Source organism: Plecotus auritus, assembly GCF_963455305.1.
Source record: "Plecotus auritus genome assembly, chromosome: 15".
Classification (NCBI taxonomy): Eukaryota; Metazoa; Chordata; class Mammalia; order Chiroptera; family Vespertilionidae; genus Plecotus; species Plecotus auritus.
Genome location: NC_137781.1, coordinates 2,833,574 through 2,853,121, shown reverse-complemented (window position 1 = coordinate 2,853,121; position 19,548 = coordinate 2,833,574). Strand labels below are relative to the sequence as shown.

Sequence of the window (19,548 nt, the reverse complement as noted above, 5' to 3'; positions counted from 1 at the left end):
CTATCCGCGTTGTCCGACACGCATTTGGTCCCGTCCAATTTACGTTTCCAGCCTATCGGCGCTGTTTGACCACCCCCGTTATGTGGGCTCTGATCTAGAACCGCCTCCAGCACTTGGTCCTGCCCATAGCCCTGGTCCAGCCTATCCGCATCGTCCGACACGCATTTGGTCCCGCCCAATCCACATTTTCAGCCTATCGGCGCTGTCCGACTACCCAGGATATCCGGTCTCTGATTTAGTCCCGCCTCCAACTCTTGGTCCCGCCCATAACCCAGATCCAGCCTATCCGAGGTTGTCTACCACCCCCGGATATCAGGACTCAAGTCCCTTCCCGCCCCTTGCATTTGATCCCGCCTATAAGCCCTAGTCCAGCCTATCCGCGTTGTCCGACACCCATTTGGTGCCGCCCATTCCACTCTTCCAGCCTATAAGCGTGGTCCGCCAACCCCGGATATCCGGTCTCTCGTCTAGTCCCGCCTTCCAGCAATTGGCCACGCCCATAGCCTTGATACAGCCTATCTACGTTTTCCTCCACCACCGGATATCCTGGCCTTGGTCTAGTCCCACCTCCTACACTTAGTCCCGCCCATAGCTCTGGTATAGCCTATCCGCATTGTCCGACACACACACACATTTGGTCCCGCCCAACCCACTTTTCCAGCCAATCGGCACTGTCGAACAACCCCGGACATCCGGGCTGTGACCTAATCCCGCCTCCAGCACGAGGTCCCACCCATAACCCTCGTCCAACCTATCCGCGTTTTCGACACCAATTTGGTTCCGCCCAATTGACTTTTCCAGCCTATCGACGCTGTCCGACAACCCCGGATATCCGGGCTCTGATCTAATCCCGCCTCCAGCACGAGGTCCCACCCACAGCCCTGGTCCAGCCTATCAGCGTTGTCCGACACCTCAGATATCCGGACTCCCGTATAGCCCCGCCCCGAGCACTTGGTCCCGCCTCTCCGCGTTCCCAAATACTCTTGGTTTCCCGGTCCCGCTATAGCCCCGCCCCTAGCCTACTTAGTGACGGCTTCCGTGAGGGATCCCTAAGGTCGCTGCTTAAAGTGTAGTTTCACACACTGACCGCGCGTTGGCGTTGGCATTTTAAGTGGCACATGGTACTTTCATTTTGATCACTTGGTAGGCGAACGTTATCTTACAAAACATTGCCTCCCATACTTCTCCCCCCGGCCCGCCCATTCCCACCAAGCCCGCTAATCAGGGCCTGGTAAAGAAACCGGAAGTCGACATGACAGCCCGCGGGTGTGGGAGGGCGGGGCTTCCGCCGGGCTGCACTGAGTCTGCGCGTGCCGCCCTCTGCGTCATTCGGCCGCGCCCAGCTTCTGCTCTTCCGCTTGGCGCGGCCCCTGGTACGGGCGGGCGGTTGCCGGGACTGGAGGTTGTTCCGGGCTCCTTGCCCTCGGGGCTCCCCATGGAGGAGACGGCGCGCCCGGCTGCAGCCCCGGATGCTTGCACCTCCCACTGGACGGCGACGGAGGCGCTGGCCGCGCGATCGCAGGGGAGGTCGGCCCCCTCGGCCTGTGTGAGGGTGTGAGCGGCGGTGACCAGCGGGAAGCCGCGCTGCGCGGTCGGCCTGCCCACGGCCCACGGGGTGAGGCCGCCACTCTGAGACGGGTTGCGGGCGGGCCTTCCCGTCTCGGGTCTGGGACTCCGTGGCTCCTGTCCGCCCTGGGACACCGCGCCGGGCCTGTTCTGGGTGGAAGCGGGTTTTTCCTCGCACCCGGCCTCGAGGAATCTCCCCGGGGACGGGGCGCCGTGAGGTGCACGGACACCTGGCGTGGGCGCGCGTCCCTTCCGGTCCCTCAAGTAGTTGCCTTGGGGCGGGGAGCGGGGGAAGGGGGTTCTGCTGCTGCGGAGACACAGCCGGAGACGTCGGCTGTCGCGTTTGCGACGAGGCTTGTTGGAATCGCCGAGGTTGGTTATCAAGTCACCGGATCCCCTTCCCCGCTCCACACCCAACTCGAGAGACGCTGCGTCTTGTGTTTGTCTGTTTAACCTCTTCACTCGCTTTTTCAGTTCGTCTAATTCAAAGCTACTTTTAGTTCTGTTTCCCGAAATTCTCTATATGCCATGTGCGCAGGTAGTCCTTTTTTTTTTTTTTTTTTTTTTTAGGATTAAGAGGGAAAATGAGAGACTAAAGATTTGTTTCATGGAGGCGAGGAACCAGATTTTTTTAAAAATTGCTTTATTGATTAAGGTGTTACATAGATGTCATTCCCCCAAGCCCCCTCTCCCCCCACTCATGCCCTCACTCCCCTGGTGTCTGTGTCCATTGGTGAGGCTTATATGCATGCATACAAGTCCTTTGGTTGATCTTACCCCGACCCGAGGAACCAGATTTTTATTATTTTTTTTTATTTTTATTTTAATATATTTTATTGATTTTTTTACAGAGAGGAAGGGAGAGGGATAGAGAGCTAGAAACATCGATGAGAGAGAAACATCGATCAGCTGCCTCCTGCACACCTCCCACTGGGGATGTGCCTGCAACCAAGGTACACGCCCTTGACCGGAATCGAACCCGGGACCCCTCAGTCCGCAGGCTGACGCTCTATCCACTGAGCCACACCGGTTTCGGCGGAACCAGATTTTTAAAAGCCCTCAGGAACTGGTCAGACTTTTTTTTTCCTCCTTCTGTATTTTCTTCTCTCCAGGCCGGAGCCAGTCTGCCGGGGTTTAAAAGTTCAAATGGCAATAAAGGGTATTACTTGCGAGGCATTGAGAGCGGAATCATCTCTCCCGCCTCAGCTTTTTTATGTATTTTTTTTGTGAGGGAGAGCATATTAAAGCTGCACGTGAGTTAAGATCTTCCTTTACTGCTAACCTTGCCTGGTTAGGGATGGAGACTCAGGTTAGGCTCTGCAGCGTTGACGCGTGCTCCTTGTAAAAATAATCAGCCCGATGAGAGGCGGGACAGCTCACACCTGTGGACACCAAGCTGACACACGTGTTAGACGGAGGACTCCGCGCGTGTTACCCTGGTGCGGGCAGCGTGGGAGTGGAGTCTAGCTGACACGTGGGGTCGGAGTGGGGCTGTGGGGCTTTCTTTGGGGTCCTCTGCATGCGCCTTCACCTCTGGGAGGTCTGGTTTCTTGGCCGTAAGGTGAGGGGTAATGATATTATCTCATTATCGAATGGGTTGGAAATAATGTGTATCGGTCACGGGGAACAGTGCCCCTGAAGGTGTTCGGTCACGGTGGCTCTTCCTGTTCGGCAGAAGCCGTGATGTAAGAGAATGGCAGGCGTTTTTAGGGTGCATGTATCGCACAAGCGTTCCCTGCTGTGGTTCCCTCAGTGTCAGCCACAGTGGCCCTCTTCCTGTTTGTTTGTTAACCCTCCCCGAGGAGTGGAAGGGGCTGAGGAAGGGAGGGGGCCGGGTTCAGGCCTGCCGCCCAGGTTCGTGCCTTGACTGGGAACGGAACCTGAGACCCTTCGGTGTGCAGGAGGGTGCTCTAACCACTGAGCCACCGCCCGGGCTCCATGGCCTTCCTTTTATACGGAGCTGCCTGCCTGCCTGCCGCCTGCGCAGGGCCCAGTGCCTTTGCGCTTGCTTCTCTCGGCGCTGTTTTCCGTCTCTGTCCGGCTTTGCTCAGCGTTACCCCCTACTTCACTAGGCCTCCTAGTCCGCAGCCTTACGGTACAAACCTCCAAGCCAGCTCCCCGGGGCCCTTCACAGAAGCTTGACTTCTCGGCATCGCGTTTGCCACACGAACCACGGGGACAGCTGTGGTGGGGTGGGTGTGGGGAGCGGGGCCTTCACCCCAGTCCTGAGCGGTATGATGGGCAGGTCATCTCTGGCTTAGGAACCTGGTTGAAGGGGATCTCGGCAAGTTTTTTGTTGCGCTGTCTTTAAAGCTGCCCCGCCTGTAGCTGATCCTAAGAATGAAAACACGTGTCTGCTCAAGTCATCATCCTCATCACAAAATAATGTCAGCTCTGCCTTCTCCCTGCACCCACCCCACCCAAATACGCCAGATGAGAAATTACTGTAAGCTGATAACCATGTAGGTTTCTGAGAAGAAAATGTAGGGGTGAGAAATTTTTTAGTTTGTTTATATAGACTATCCCAAAGGACACGTTTGTGAAATTAGTAAATGTGTTTATGAACTAGATGTGTGTATTTATGCCTGATTTTTATTCCGTAGAATTTTGTTTTCTTGTAAGCATAGTTTTGTCACTGTGGACTGTCAGTTAAGATTGGAAACATTTTAAAAATATGAAACCAGAGTTTATAAAATTAATTTATATATTTTTTTAAGGTCCACTCTCTTAGCCACTTACTAATGTACAGTACAGCATTGTTAAATATAGTCACCATGCTGTACATCACACCCCCAGGACTTAGTTATCTCATAACTGGGAGTTTGTAACTTTGGCCCCTTTGCCCATCCTCCCCACCCCCTAATCCCCTACTGGTACCCATCCACTTTGCTCTCTGGTCCCACGAGTTCGGCAGCTGGAGGGAAGCCCGGGTCCTGGGTGCCAGAGGGAAGCCGGTGCGGGCAGCCAGGGGAAGGAAGGCCCACTCTTGCACGAATGTCATGCATCGGGCCTCTAGTGGCTTTATGTTACGGTGCCATCTTCTAAGCGCCGAGCGCATTGCTTTCCGATAGCGGTAAAGAACAGGGTGTCCTTTGTTTTATGAGAAGGAAAGTGGGGCTCTGTGTGGGTTGCGCATGTGCTGTCCTGATCATCCCGTGAGGATCTCGTTTTGCCTCCTGCAGATTTGAAAACCGCATCCTCGCCTCCAGCACCGGCATCGCAGTCCTGAGATCCATGTGACTCCCGCACCTCTTCCACCACAAACGCAATGAGCCCGGGGCGCGGAAAGTATGACTTCTGTATTGGTCTGGGGCTGGCTATGAGCTCCAGCATCTTCATTGGAGGGAGCTTCATTTTGAAAAAGAAAGGCCTCCTGCGACTGGCCCGCAAAGGCTCCATGAGAGCAGGTAGGTCCTGCCCCCTGGGCCTCTGCCGGGCGCCGTGTGGGTGTGCTCAGGGCTGGGCCTGCAGAGCCCACCTCTTCCTCCCTCAGTGTGACCAACACCGCCTGCTGCAAGAGTTGTAAACGTTTATGGAGAATCGAACATCAGTTTTCTAAACAGGAAAATAAGCGAGAAAATGTCAAGATGAGTAAATTACTCCTGCGTCTGTTACCAAACTGGGATTAGGGACCAGTGCCCACTGAGCACTCAGCCCTTTCTCCAAACCTGGTGGTGTCTGCAGAGCAGGCAGAGGGTCTGAACCGGAGAGTCCTGGCGAAGGCGGGGCTTTCCTCTGTGACCGGAGAAACTGGGTCTTTACTTTGGGCTTTGTTCCTGAGGAGAGGGCTTCCCTGGGTGGAAGAGTCCTCCGTCAGTGAACTTCTGAAGGGCGGGGTCAGGTGTCTCCCCAGTTCCTGCTGACGGGAGACCCTGGGGGACCCTGGCGTGATGGGACCCCACTCGGGCCGGCCTGGGGCACTCGTGACAGTTGCCAGGGTTGTGTGACATCCAGTCACGTTCTGTCCTTCAGCCTCTGCGGCAGCTCTAAATCCGGTCTGACCTCAGCTGACCTCCTTTGGCAGTAAAATACCACTTCCCCTGTCCTGTGCCATCTGCGTGGCTAGCCCTGAGCAGGCAGCGGACACTGAGTCTCGGCTGGAGTCTTGTGGGCAGAGGAGGAAATGGGCCTGTGCTGCCTGAGCAGGTGCCCCTCACTCCTGGTCGGCCCCAGGCAGGCACGCGCCCCGGGAGACACTGGCGGTGCCTCGTTGGCACGTTTCCTGATGGCGGCGGCTCACCTACCGCTTGCTGACGGTGTTGCTTTGGTTGGGATGGAAGTCGGGTGGAAAGGCAGGAGCGCAGTGGCAGCCCACACTGAGCCGTGCTCGGCCTTCTCACGTCTGGGCGGTAGGGGACCCCCTTTCTCCAAGGTCACCGCTCAGGCGTGGGGTGACCATTCCTGAAGGACTGGTCGCTGGCAGACTAACCCTTTAGAGGTTGGGCTGGTTTTTACTGGTTCACTGTCTTTGTTTACTAAAGCTGCGTGAAGACAAAGAAGTATAAAGATTTAATCCCTTCACTCAACAAACCTAAACGTTTTTAATATAGTCATGATCCTCACATCCCCCTTTCTTGTATAATCTTAAATATGTTATCTAAGATATCCCTTTATAGATGATGGAACCTTTATTCAAAGCAGTAGTAATTAACATGAGATTTTAAAGTCTGTCATTACTGATAGTTGTCAAAAGTTTGTGGGAATGTGATAATTTTCCAAGGAAGTGAAATATTGTTTCATTCACAGGTCAAGGTGGCCATGCATATCTTAAAGAGTGGCTGTGGTGGGCTGGACTGCTCTCAAGTACGTATGGAGACTATTTCAAGGAAATATTGTAGTTGTATACTGAGTATTTGCAGATACAGTTACAGTTACATATTACTAGCAAATTTTAAAACTTTAAGTAAAGTCCTTTTTAAAATATATATTTAACCCTATCTGGTTTGGCTCAGTGGATAGAGCATCAACTTGCAAACTGAAGAGTCCCGGGTTCGATTTCAATCAAGGGCATATGCCGGGTTGCGGGCTCGATCCCCAGTGTGGGGCAAGCAGGAGGCAGCAGATCAATGACTCTCTTATCATTGATGTTTCTATCCCTTTCTCCCTCTCCCTTCCTCTCTGAAATCAATAAAAATATCTTAAAAAATATATACATATATATTTACACTAGAGGCCCAGTGCATGAAATTCTTGCACTGGGTGAGTGTCCCTCAGCCCAGCCTGCACCCTCTCACAGTGCGGGACCCCTCGCTCCTTACCGCTCTGCTCGCTGCTCCTTAGCGCTGCCACGGAGGCAGGAGAGACTCCTGCCAGCACTGCTGCGCTCACCAACCATGAGCCTGGCTTCTGGCTGACCACCAGGGGTAGCTCCTGCGTTGAGCGTCTGCCCCCTGGTGGTCATTGTGCATCGTAGCGACCGGTCGTTCTGGTCATTCTGCCATACGGTCACTTGGGCTTTTATTATATAGATTTGTAAGACTCAGCCAAGGATATGTTTTTATTGGTTTTATTTTATTTTATTTTTTGTTAATCCTCACCCAAGGATATTTTCCCCATTGTTCTTTAGAGAGAGTAGGAGGGAGGGGTGAGAGAGAGAAACATCGCTATGGGAGAGAGACATTGATTGGTTGCCTCCCTCACACACCCCAACTGGGCCAGGGATCCAACTTGCAACCCAGGTATGTGGTAAGAGCCAGTGGGAACGACGTGAGTACTTTCACGTCACGTTTAGTGTATGCAGATGTGTATGTAAGGAAAATGCAGGTTTCTCCATGTTGAGTAGCTGTGCTCCTATCTGAGATTTTCTTTTGTTGTCCATCTCCAAGTGGGAGCCGGTGAGGTGGCCAACTTCGCCGCGTACGCCTTTGCCCCGGCCACCCTCGTGACGCCGCTGGGAGCGCTCAGCGTCCTAGTCAGGTAAGGACACTGCTGCCCGGGGAGAACAGCGGTCAGTGTTAGACCGGGCTGTACTCAGTCCCCTCTGAGTAACGTCCGTGTGATTTACACGTAACCCTGGAGAACTGGAAATGGCTGTCGTCATTTGCTTTAAAAGGTTATCTTCCGTGGAGAACAGCAGTCAGAGTGTTAGACCGGGCTGTACTCAGTCCCCTCTGAGTAACGTCCGTGTGATTTACACGTAACCCTGGAGAACTGGAAATGGCTGTCGTCATTTGCTTTAAAAGGTTATCTTCCGTGGAGAACAGCAGTCAGTGTTAGACCGGGCTGTACTCAGTCCCCTCTGAGTAACGTCCGTGTGATTTACACGTAACCCTGGAGAACTGGAAATGGCTGTCGTCATTTGCTTTAAAAGGTTATCTTCCGTGGATAAGCAAGCTGTCCATTTGTGGGGCAGAATGCTTTCGTGCTTTGTCTCTGTGTGTTCAGAGCCAGCACTAGCTTTACTCTGATTTCAACTTGTTAAAATTCCAAGCTGCACTTGTCACTACAGTTATCATCTGACCCATGTGCACGTGGTCGGCGGTGGTGGTGGGTGAGTGGGTTTCTGTATCAACGACAGACGGTCATTGGTGGGGCAGGAAATGTGCCTCTGAGGACTGGCCGGGTGCTTGCCTGGAAGGAGCAGTCCCAGACTCGTCGAACAGCTCACCCCACATGGAAGCCTGGATTCTGGCTACTGTTCCCAAGGTTGATTGACAGGGATTTGTATCCTTCTCCTCCCACCGCCCACAAGATTGTGTGTGTGCGTGTATGTGCATATACTGTGTATGAAGATATGGTATATGTCTTTGATCCTTATTTTTGTGCATATTTTACCATTATTATGTTTACACGTTTATATTGTATTTGGATAAAACTAGCTATAAAGTATTTAGACTTGACAATAGGCAAGTCATATAGAATTAAATGAACAGGTAAGAAGGCTGCTTCCATGAGTAAGGACAAATTAAAGTTGAGTAAATATTAAGCATTGGCTTGAACATAGATTCTAGAGTAGGACATAAATTCTTACATAGCTCCACTTACCGTAAGCTTCATACTGATTTCCGACGGTAGAAAGATGGTTGCTGTGCCGGTGTGGTGTGTGGTGAAGCAGGTGTTTCCCTAGAAGCTTCCGTTTTATGGTTGGAGACATTTTCTATACCTTGGCCGAAAGCCAGAATCTTTATAAACTCATTTTAGTTGGAGTTCTGTTATTCAAAATCAGAATTGTGTTGATGTTTAAAAATGAGAAAAGTAGCTGATTCTTCTAATCTTGTCCACCTTCCCCCCCTTTTAGTGCCATTCTTTCCTCATACTTCCTCAACGAGAGGCTGAACCTTCACGGGAAGATTGGGTGCTTGCTGAGCATTCTGGGCTCCACAGTGATGGTCATTCACGCGCCAAAGGAAGAGGAGATCGAGACTTTAAACGAGATGTCACACAAGCTCGGGGACCCAGGTCAGAAAGAAGAAAAGCTTCATTAGTCTTACTGCCCTTTCACTCTTTTATTTGTTTATTTATTTTTAATTTTAATCCAAACTTTAAGCCTTGGCTGGTGGTTCAACGGTTAGAGCATCAGCCCACACATTGAGGGGTTGAGGGTTTAATTCCCGGTCGAGGGCACATACCTGGGTTGCAGGTTCAGTCTTTGGCCCGGGTCGGGGCACCTGTGGGAAGCAACCAACTGATGGTCTCTCACCTCAGTGTCTCTTTCTCTCCCCTGCCCTCGCCTCCACCCTCCCTTCCACTATAAGTAAATCAATGGAAAAAATGTACTCGGTTCCAAAACCGGTTTGGCTCAGTGGATAGAGCGTCGGCCTGCGGACTGAAAGGTCCCAGGTTCGATTCCGGTCAAGGGCCCGTAACTTGGTTGCGGGCACATCCCCAGTAGGAGGTGTGCAGGAGGCAGCTGATCGATGTTTCTCTCTCATCGATGTTTCTAGCTCTCTATCCCTCTCCCTTCCTCTCTGTAAAAAATCAGTAAAATATATTTTAAAAAAACGTACTCGGGTGAGGGTTTAAAGGAAAAGTTACGTGTATACAAAGAGGCAGATTGTTCTGCATGGCTGGTTACTTCCTCGGTTGCAGGCATTATCTGTGACATCTCTTACCTGTTGTATCTATCTGATTTTGCTTAAGTGATTTGTTTACATTATCAGTACATAATTTTTATCCTCAGCTTAGACATATAACATATTGATTACTTTTTCTTTGTTTTCGCATTTAAGTGGAGTCTGTACACAACATGAGATTAGTTTCGTGTGCACGATGGTGTGACCTGACATGTATATGTCAGTGTGGTGGCCGCACTACGTTGAGTAACCGTCGGTCACACGCAGACTTACCGCTTCCCTTTACCCTCCCCTCTGGCGTGACTTTTCCTTTCTTGTTTTAAGCTTTCCCTGAGCAGATAGTGACCTCATCTGCTTAGTTTTCTGTGAAAGTGAGTCGATCCATCCGGCATGCTCGCCCAGGTGTCTGATTCTCTGTCGTAATCTCAGACTCTGAGTTCTTCCTGCCCTTTCAGCTCTTGGGAGCCTCTCCCAGAGCCTGTTGGCCTCCCACTCACTGCTGTCTGGGGGTCACCCTGGTTTCCTTCATCTGCATCCGGGGTCCCTGTCACTCCTGCTTTTCCCTGGACCTCTTGTTCCCTGAATCCTGGGTAGGCCCCTCCTTCGGCTGGAGCCACTTTTGCAGGAGGCGCCAGAGGCACAGAAGAGAGGGACTTTTTGAATCCGCGCTTACATCCAGATGTCTCTCGTCTACCTTGTCTCCCCACTTGCTTGCCGACCATCCAGACACAGTTGATCCTTTATCTTTGTTTTACACGTAATCAGTCATTTGACTTGGGGAACCTGTTAGGGTGTCCTCTTGGCCCTCACTGTCTGAAATTTGCCTGGATGTGGGTCAGTTTTTATCCATTGTGCTGGGTAGTTGGTGGTCTGTTTTGTTTTGTAGCACACAGAAATATTTATTTTGTAAGAGCCATACAAACAAAAACATAAATGTTGCCTAATGGGGAGGGATTAGGGAGAGGCTCTGGTGCTAAAAGAGGATAAATAACAACTAGATAACCATTTTTTAAAAGTAAGGTTTAAATCAGACCTTGGAAGAAGTTCAGGGGGCAGGAGTGTGTGAGCTGTGGGGTGGGAGCAGGTCTGACTGGAGCCGAGGGTATTTACAGCAGAGCGGGGACGTCAGGCTTGAGAGTGAGGACGGGATGAGATGGTGAAGGTCTGCAAAGCCCGACAGAGGAACTGGAACCAGGCTGACGTAGGTAGGAGAGGCCTGGAAGGAACTGAGCCGGGAAGGCTGTGGTGAAGGTGACGTCAGGAGGTGGGAGGAGGTGAGTTCTGGGGGAGGCTGAGCACAAAGCATGGCGGGCTGGGACCCGCTAGCACCGAGTGGAGGCTGGAGACACCGGTCCACCCTGGCTGCCTCAGGCACAGCAGAGAGGAAGTCATCAGGCCCAGGAGTGACCGGTTTCTCACCTGGAAACCAGTTTCCCAGGAAGGGATCCAGGGCACTTGAGCAAGCGCCATAGGGGCTGCTCGGTGCACTCATGTCAGAGTTGTCAGGAATCTGTTTAATCTTCCGACTGAAGTTTGATGGGTGCTGTTAAAATAAAAATGTATTTTAAAACAAATGTATTTTTATCGGTTTCAGAGAGGGAGCAAGCGAGAAACATCAGTGAGGAGAGAGAATCATGGACCGGCTGCCTCCTACACGTCCCCTGTTGGGGATCGAGCCCGCAACCCAGGCATGTGTCCTTGACCGGAATCAGACCCAGGACCCTTCAGTTCACTGAGCCAAACCAGCTAGGGCAGAAGAAGCTGTTTTTATTGTAGGGCCACCCCTCTCCTTCCTATCGAGTTAATATTTTGTTTTGGCTTCTCAGTTTCCTTTTAGTGTTTAAACATTTGACTAAATATAACTTGTGTTGCCCGGCCGGTGTGCCTCAGCAGTTGAGTGTTGACATATGAACCAAAAGTCACTGGTTCAGTTCCTGGTCAGGGCACATGCCTGGGTTGTGGGCTCAATCCCCAGTAGGGGGCGTGCAAGAGGCAGCCGATTGCTGACGTTTCTCTCCTTGATGTTTCTATCCCTCTCCCTTCCTCTCTCAAAAACAAAAATTAGTAAAGTCATAAACATAACTTGTCTTTGCCTCCTCCAGGTTTTGTGGTCTTCGCAACACTTGTGGTCATTGTGTCCTTGATACTAATCTTCGTGGTGGGACCCCGCCATGGACAGACGAACATTCTCGTGTACATCACAATCTGCTCTGTGATCGGAGCGTTTTCGGTCTCCTGCGTGAAGGGCCTGGGCATAGCTATCAAGGAGCTGTTTGCTGGTCAGCCTGTGCTGCAGCACCCCCTGGCCTGGGCCCTGCTGCTGAGCCTCCTCGTCTGTGTGAGCACGCAGATCAACTACCTGAACAGGGCCCTGGACATCTTCAACACCTCCCTCGTCACCCCCATCTACTACGTCTTCTTCACCACCTCCGTGCTGACCTGCTCAGCTATTCTCTTTAAGGAGTGGCAGGACATGCCTGTGGACGACATCATCGGCACCTTGAGTGGCTTCTGCACAATCATTGTGGGGATATTCTTGTTGCACGCCTTTAAAGACGTCAGCTTTAGTCTAGCAAGCCTTCCTGTGTCTTTCCGAAAAGATGAAAAAGCGATGAATGGCAATCTCACTAATATGTATGAAGTTCTTAATGATAACGAAGAAAGTTTAACCTGTGGGATTGAACAGCACACTGGGGAGAACATCTCCCGAAGAAATGGAAATCTGACAGCTTTTTAAGAAAAAAAGAATCAAAAGTTGATAATTGTTGTTATAAAGTGAATTTGAGAATCAGAATGTGTCGGAAAAAGCAGTATTCTCAAATAATGTTCTCTAGAGACAATCTTTTTTAAGGTTTCACTAATTTGGACCAAGAAATTACTTTTCTTATATTTAAATGATGGTAGCTCACTAAAATAACCTCAGTACCTGGCCAATTTTTGTTAACATTGTATTATTGTAGCGGTATTAAAATTTTTCTTTCACCAAAATCTAAGTGCACTAATGATAGTTTGAAGTCTATAAAAATGCTTTATTTTTTTCATTGGGGATGGAAGTCCGACGTGTATACATTTGTCATCCCCACTTCCATCAGTCCCTGCCCGTCTTGGGTCATTTTTATTTTTAAAAAAGAACAAAGCCTGGCTGGCGTGGGTCACCGGTTCGATCCCCAGTCAGGGCACATGCCTGGGTTGCAGGTTCGATCCCCGGTTCGGGGGCGTGCAGGAGGCAGCTGATTCATGATTTGCTTTCATCATTGATGTTTCTATCTCTCCTCCCTCTCAGAAATCAATAAAAACATTTTAAAAAAATAATAAAGATATTATCCTGGGATTTACCTACAAAATGATTCCTGTCTGAGGAATTAATTCTGAAATTAAGAAAAAGAATCCTCCGAGTTAACGACAACTCGTTTACACAACAGAGCGTAGGAGGTCACCCCACAGAGCACTTCTCCCCTGTGACTTGTCGCTGCACAGAGATGGCCTTCCTGGATGGCACTTTTCCTGGTGAAAAGTCAGGGCACCCTGCCCCTGTCCGGCTGCCCAGCGGTTTCATCCTTCAGTTACTCTGATCCCTTCCTACCCGGGCCTTGACTACATCCTCTCTTGTACTTCCCAGTGCATTTTCATAATGAGTCATTGCCCTTTAGATCTTCTCACAACTCGGGGGAAAGAAAGAAGACTAGGGTGATTTTTAAAATCTAGCTCATGTTAAAAAGACAAATTGAAACGAAGTTCTTTCTGAGTGTTTAAGAACAAACTGAAAGACGTTTATAAAATCTGATTGCCTTCCAGTCATTGTACTTGGCTTACGAGTTCATTTGAAAAGCCCTGGCCAGTGTGGGTCACTGGTTAGAGTGTCAGCCAGCACACAGGAGGGTCTTGGGTTCGATTTTCAGTCACCCTGGTCCAGGTACTTGCAAGAGGGAAGTGATCGTTGTATCTGTCCCTCGGAGATTTCTCCCTTTAGTATGCTTGTGATGGTAAAAGGCATAAAGTGCAAAGGACACGTTTTTGCAGGACAAGGCTTGAAGTCGAGTTATTCTGCTGATGGTCATTTCTAAGTGGATAAAAGAGGTTTGTACAAATTGTAGACAAGTTTGTGACGTTTGTGAATGTCTTAACGTTTGTAGGAAAAAACCCAGTCAGGCTCCAGTCCCTTCCGCCACCTCCTTTGTCTCTGTAGGACCTGGAGTGGCTTTCATTACATTTCCTCTTGCCCTTTTGGTGCAGGGGAAACCCTGCCTGTTCTGCTGAGGAATTTAAGGACTTAATTCTCACGATGCGTCTCCTCAACGCTGCGATGGAAGGTAAGCCTGTCCTCTGGACACAGTCCCCAGCCCCCACGACCGGCCCCAGGCGACACCTAGTGACGGGGTCCCGTGAGTCAGGGCCTAACGACCCAAGGGACCCCTTCTCTCCTAGTATTTCTAACAACCCCACTCTTGTCGTGGCACATCCTAGGCCACCAGGTGTCTATCTTTTCAATGAGCCACAGCTGTGTGGCCAGGCTCTCCCATGGCGTAGTTCCCTGGATTGGAGGCTAGATTTTGTTTCCACTGCTCATTGACAGCTGCTAGAAGGCGGTGGGGAAGGGGAGGAAGTCCGGAGGCCAGAGGCTGTGAGAGCCTCTTTCTGGGTCTGTGGGAGGACGTCCTGGGTGCCCAGACGGGGACCTGGTCATGTCACCCTCCACCCCTCACCTGCCCAGTGTGGCTCCAACCAACTGGCTTTTTTTTTTTTTTTTTTACTTAGTGTTTTCATGGTGAAACTTTTTTTTTTTAAATATATTTTATTGATTTTTTACAGAGAGGAAGGGAGAGGGATAGAGAGTTAGAAACATCGATGAGAGAGAAACATCGATCAGCTGCCTCCTGCACACCCCCCCACTGGGGATGTGCCCGCAACCAAGGTACATGCCCTTGACCAGAATCGAACCCGGGACCCTTCAGTCCGCAGGCCGACGCTCTATCCACTGAGCCAAACCGGTTTCGGCAGGGGGGTGAAACATTTTAGTGAAATCATTGATAATAAAGTAAATGCCTATGAATGTGGTATTTAGGGCTCCTTTTTCTTTCCCCATTGTTCTAATGGTCTCACATGGCCCAATATAGGCCAGAAAGCCAACTGCAGAAGCACTGCCCCCTATGGGCATAAAATGGTATACTTGCCTTATGATTCACATCAGGACCAACATAAAAAGCAAGGTTTGATTAGGACAATCGGAGTCTATTATCCTTCTTAGCACTAATTCGTATTGTATTATAGTTGGCGGTGGTGGTCAGCCTCAAACCCGTGAAAAGTTGAGTATATTGCCATTTCCCTATGTTCTCTTTAAACTTAGAGTTAAAACAGTGTAAAATACTTGGTGTAGTATGCTGTCTCCTTCCATGGGATGGTCAAGGATAGAATGTCAGGACTGAAAGCGCTCAAGACACAAGTTGCCTCGTTAGCAGGCTGGATCCCACAGGCTCTGATTTCATTTCTGTAAGCTAACGAAGGATGGACACGGAAGATCTAGCTGCAAGATTGGCTTCTCCGAGTCAGATTGTAGGCTGTGGGTGGAGGCACAGGGTGTAGGAAAGGCCTTACCTGGCTGTGTGGTTTATCTGAGCTGATACATTCTGAATAAGACTTATAGTAGACTATTACCATAAAGCTGTGATTCTCAAAGGTGAGAGTGTGCATGAACAATTCCTTAGTTCTTGTTAAAATTCAGTAAATTTACTGTGAAACCTCAGAATCTGAGCTTTAACAGGCACACACACACACACACACACACACACACCACCCCACCCCACCACCAACACCACAAACAACAAAAGCAACTACAACAACAAAACAAAACAAAAACGTTAAACCAGTGAGCCCCGACCCTGGTCGAAGCAAATAGCAGGAGGCAACCCATCAATGTGTCTCGCTCACATCCATATTTCTCTCTCTCTCTCCCTCCCTTCCACTCTCTCTAAAAATTACTGGAACAGCCCTGACTGGTTTGGCTCAGTGGATAGAGCGTCGGCCTGTGGACTGAAGGGTCCCAGGTTCGATTCCGGTCAAGGGCATGTACCTTGGTTGCAGGCACATCCCCAGTGGGGGGGTGTGCAGGAGGCAGCTGATCGATGTTTCTCTCTCATCGATGTTTCTGGCTCTCTATCCCTCTCTCTTCCGCTCTGTAAAAAATCAATAAAATATATTTTAAAAAAAAATTACTGGAACAATATCCGCAGGTGAGAATTAACAAAAACAAACAAACAAAAAAAGGACAATAAAAACAAAACAAAACACAATATCTAGCTAATATATCTGCCAGTGCCATTTTTAACCAGACACTAGTGTTTGTATATATGGAGATAAATATAGATACAAATAAAGATATAGATGCTGCCGAAACCGGTTTGGCTCAGTGGATAGAGCGTCGGCCTGCGGACTGAAGGGTCCCGGGTTCGATTCCGGTCAAGGGCATGTACCTTGGTTGCGGGCACATCCCCAGTGGGGGGTGTGCAGGAGGCAGCTGATTGATGTTTCTCTCTCATCGATGTTTCTAGCTCTCTATCCCTCTCTCTTCCTCTCTGTAAAAAATCAATAAAATATATTAAAAAAAAAAAGATATAGATGCTTCTATGTGTATATACTCACATATCAGTACCTGCTTAAAAACTTCTAGTTACATATGCACGGTTTATTTCAAATAGTACCCCAGAATAAAACATGTATAACATACGTATGATGTCCTTCAAGTAAGTTACTGATTATAGTGTACACGTCTACGGATCTATAGACTTAATACATAGAACTCAGGAGGTGCTCAGCCAATCCCTGTGCAAACATGATCCTCTGCTGTCCTCCTGTGGCCATTCAAGAAATCACATGAGAGCCTCCAAGTCTCTGTCCGTGGTGCTGAGCTTCCAGGCGGAAATCCCTGGCTCTGCTTCCAAAGCAGGCGGAGCCAAGTCCTACTGGAGGACAAATGCTTGCCTATCTCATGGTCTCTGATAGAGGGACTCCCCTCCCGCCCAGGATCTCTGGACGCTCACGGGCACTGACCCCACAGCTGCCCCTCTGGAGGGTGTGGAGGAAAGGGGGGATCCTGTCACCACCTCCCAGCTCACCTGCTCTTCAAGGAAAAGCATGTCCCCTACTTGGCATGTCCCCTGAGGCACGTGGTCGCCCTCTCCATTCTGTTGTCTAGTTTAGCATTCCCTCCACCTGCCTTAGAACTGAGCCCAGCAGCCCTAACAAGCCCCATTCTGTGGAGGGAAATGAAATTTGATGAGGTCTGAGGTGGAAGCGCCATAGGCTGGGCGTCATTTAACAAAAGATTGTGGGTGGCGGGGAGGGTCATCAGGGAAAAAGGAGATATGTAAAACTTTAGACAATAAATAAGAGGGGGAAAAAGAAGACTGCATTCCCGTGTGAGGAATGTGAACCTTTCCCTGGAATGATGGAGGGCTGGGAGCCCAGGCCGGGGCTGGGCCACCTGAGACTCTCAGAAGCGCTCCTTGAACCCCAGCTCCCGGCTCAGGTGTTCTCACGTCGACCCAATCCTCCCGGAGCACCTCGGGCCCAGGTGAAATCTGCCAGTTGGGCTGCTGTTTTCCGTTGGTCTCAGCTGACTCACGAGGAGCCCTGAGTAATCGGGCGGATGAGGCCCAGGCAGGGGCCCCGTGGGCGTTGGGAGCTGGGCTCTCTCGCCCATGTCAGGAGGGTAGCTTCCCTGGCCCCACCCGCCGGGCCCCAACGGCCTCCCAGGCCTCGAGTCGGAAGCCCACGCGTCCCCAGGTGGCTCAGCACCTCCGGTGAGTACCTCTCGGGAGGTGGGAGGTGAGTGAAAGGTTTGCACGATGAAGTGCTCACTCACGTTTGAAATGTTGGTGCCCTCACCCTCAAACCCCCACCACCAGGATCTGGTTGGAATCTCAGGTTTGAGTGCTCTGTTTGACTCCATGATCAAATGGAAGTGCGCTGAACACTTTCTGACAGGAGAAAGCAGAAAACGGAAAGCAGATGGTCTCTTTGGAGCAGGGGTCCTCAAACTACGGCCCGCGGGCCACATGCGGCCCGCCAAGGACATTTATCCGGCCCGCCGGGTGCCGCTACCTGTCCTGCTTAGCAGCCAACTCGTCCCGGGCCCGCAGTGCGCATAGGAATTTGTTCATAGTTTTTTTTAAAAAACTATAGTCCGGCCCTCCCACGGTCTGAGGGGCAGTGAACTGGCCCCCTGTTTAAAAAGTTTGAGGACCCCTGCTTTGGAGTATCGGCACGCCTCAATTTGTTGAATGTATCGTTTTCAGGTTGCAATGTTTCGGCTTTATCTTAATCCCCAGCTTTTCCTCCAACTTCTGTTCCCATTTCCAATGTGAGCAATCTCGCTTCCTTTTGATGGAACTGGAAAATTCTCCGGGTCGGGGTACTCAGCTGTATGTATGTGTGTACAGAAGGTTTTCAGGGGTGGGCAAACTTTTTGACTCGAGGGCCACAATGGGTTCTTAAACTGGACCGGAGGGCCGGAACAAAAGCATGGATGGAGTGTTTGTGTGAACTAATATAAATTCAAAGTAAAGGAGCGGAGGGGAGAACAAGAGAACCCTCCGCTCTTTCGGCTCCGCGGGCCGGACAGAACAGCCCAACGGGCCTTATCTGGCCCGCGGGCTGTAGTTTGCCCACGGCTGGTTTAAGTGAAATAGGGTAAACATTCATGAACCAGAATTCTCACTATGACTTTGTGGGGTGGGGGTGGGGGCGGGGGGGGGAAGTTGTGGTTGAAGTAAAATCTGATATCTTTTGGAGGGAGAGTAGGAGGAGATTGAACAGTAGCCAGTTTTATTTTAAATATGTTTTTATTGATCTGAGACAGAGAGGAAGGGAGAGGGAGAGAAAGATAAACGTTGATGTGAGAGAAAAAACATCCATCAGCTGAGGTGAATGCCCTGACCAGGAATCGAACCGTGATCTTGTGGTTCATAGGTCAACACTCAACCACTGAGCCACGCCGGATGGGCTCTGTGCTGTTATTTGAATTCCTGTTTATAAGAAACAGAATGGGGCCCCGGCTTGGGTAGCACAGTTGGTTGGAGTGTCATCCCCATACGCCAAAGGTGAGTGAGGGTTGGATCCCCAGTCAGGGCACAGACAAGAATCAACCAATGGTTACATCAATAAGTGGAACAACAAATGGATGTTTCTTTCTCCCTCTCCCTTCCTCTCTCTCTCTCTCTCTCTAATTCAATCAATAATTGTTTAAACTTCTTAATGTGCTAGGGGTTGAAGGGAGAAAAATTTAAGGCAATTGATTCGTTTAAACTTGACATTAACGTTCAGCCCTCCTATTCAATAGCATTTTAAGGTTGGCAGTGTCTTTATCCATCACCTAGGCAATGCTATTTTTTTAATTGATGGGGTAACTTCGGCCCAAGGCTAAGTTGTTTGTTCAGGAGTAGGAAGGCTAACTAGGGAAACCATCAGAGCCAGCTCAGGGAGCGGGGTGGGGACATCACATGAGCATGTCTAAGGGGCGCCATGCGGGTGCGGCAGGAATGATAGTGGGGGCAGTAGAGGCAGGGACACGGGCCAGGTGCAGAGCCTCCATGTCATAATGAGGGGGGGCTATGAGGGGCAGGCAGGATGGAGGTGGAGACATCACAGAGGAGCTGGCTATGGGGTGCGGTGTGCGGTAGGCAGGGTGCTGGGGCACAGGACAGGAAGATGCGGGGGGCCCTACAGGGGATAGGGGGCTGCGGCAGCCAGCTCAGGGTGCAGGGTGGGCTGAAGGGCCAGTGCGGGGTGCAGCACGGGTTATAATAGGGCTGGCACTGGGGGGGCCGGGGATGTGGTGCAGAGCGGGGGCATCATAATTGGAGGGACTATAGGGGACATCTCGCATGGGGAGCTCAGCAAGGTACAATGCAGGGGTAGGTGGGGCGGGGGAGGCAGAGGGCAGAAAAATGCGGGGGGTCCCACAGGGGAAAGTAGG

The 19,548-nt window shown here is 50.5% G+C and overlaps 1 protein-coding gene across 2 annotated transcripts; it reads left to right on the top strand.

Annotated features, from left to right (window-relative positions):
• The first annotated feature begins 1,300 nt into the window (after positions 1–1,300).
• On the top strand, positions 1,301–12,918 carry LOC308239162 (magnesium transporter NIPA2). 2 transcript variants are annotated; one of them, XM_080651790.1, is made up of 6 exons: positions 1,301–1,615; positions 4,749–4,973; positions 6,313–6,369; positions 7,392–7,482; positions 8,804–8,964; positions 11,681–12,918. In XM_080651790.1, exons 2-6 carry the CDS (start codon positions 4,835–4,837, stop codon positions 12,313–12,315), a joined length of 1,083 nt encoding a protein of 360 aa, XP_080507916.1. In that variant the 5' UTR covers positions 1,301–1,615; positions 4,749–4,834; the 3' UTR covers positions 12,316–12,918. The 2 variants fall into 2 exon arrangements, with proteins under 2 accessions (XP_080507916.1, XP_080507917.1); XM_080651791.1 differs by lacking the exon at positions 1,301–1,615 and adding an exon at positions 3,880–4,055.
• Positions 12,919–19,548: the final 6,630 nt, after the last annotated feature.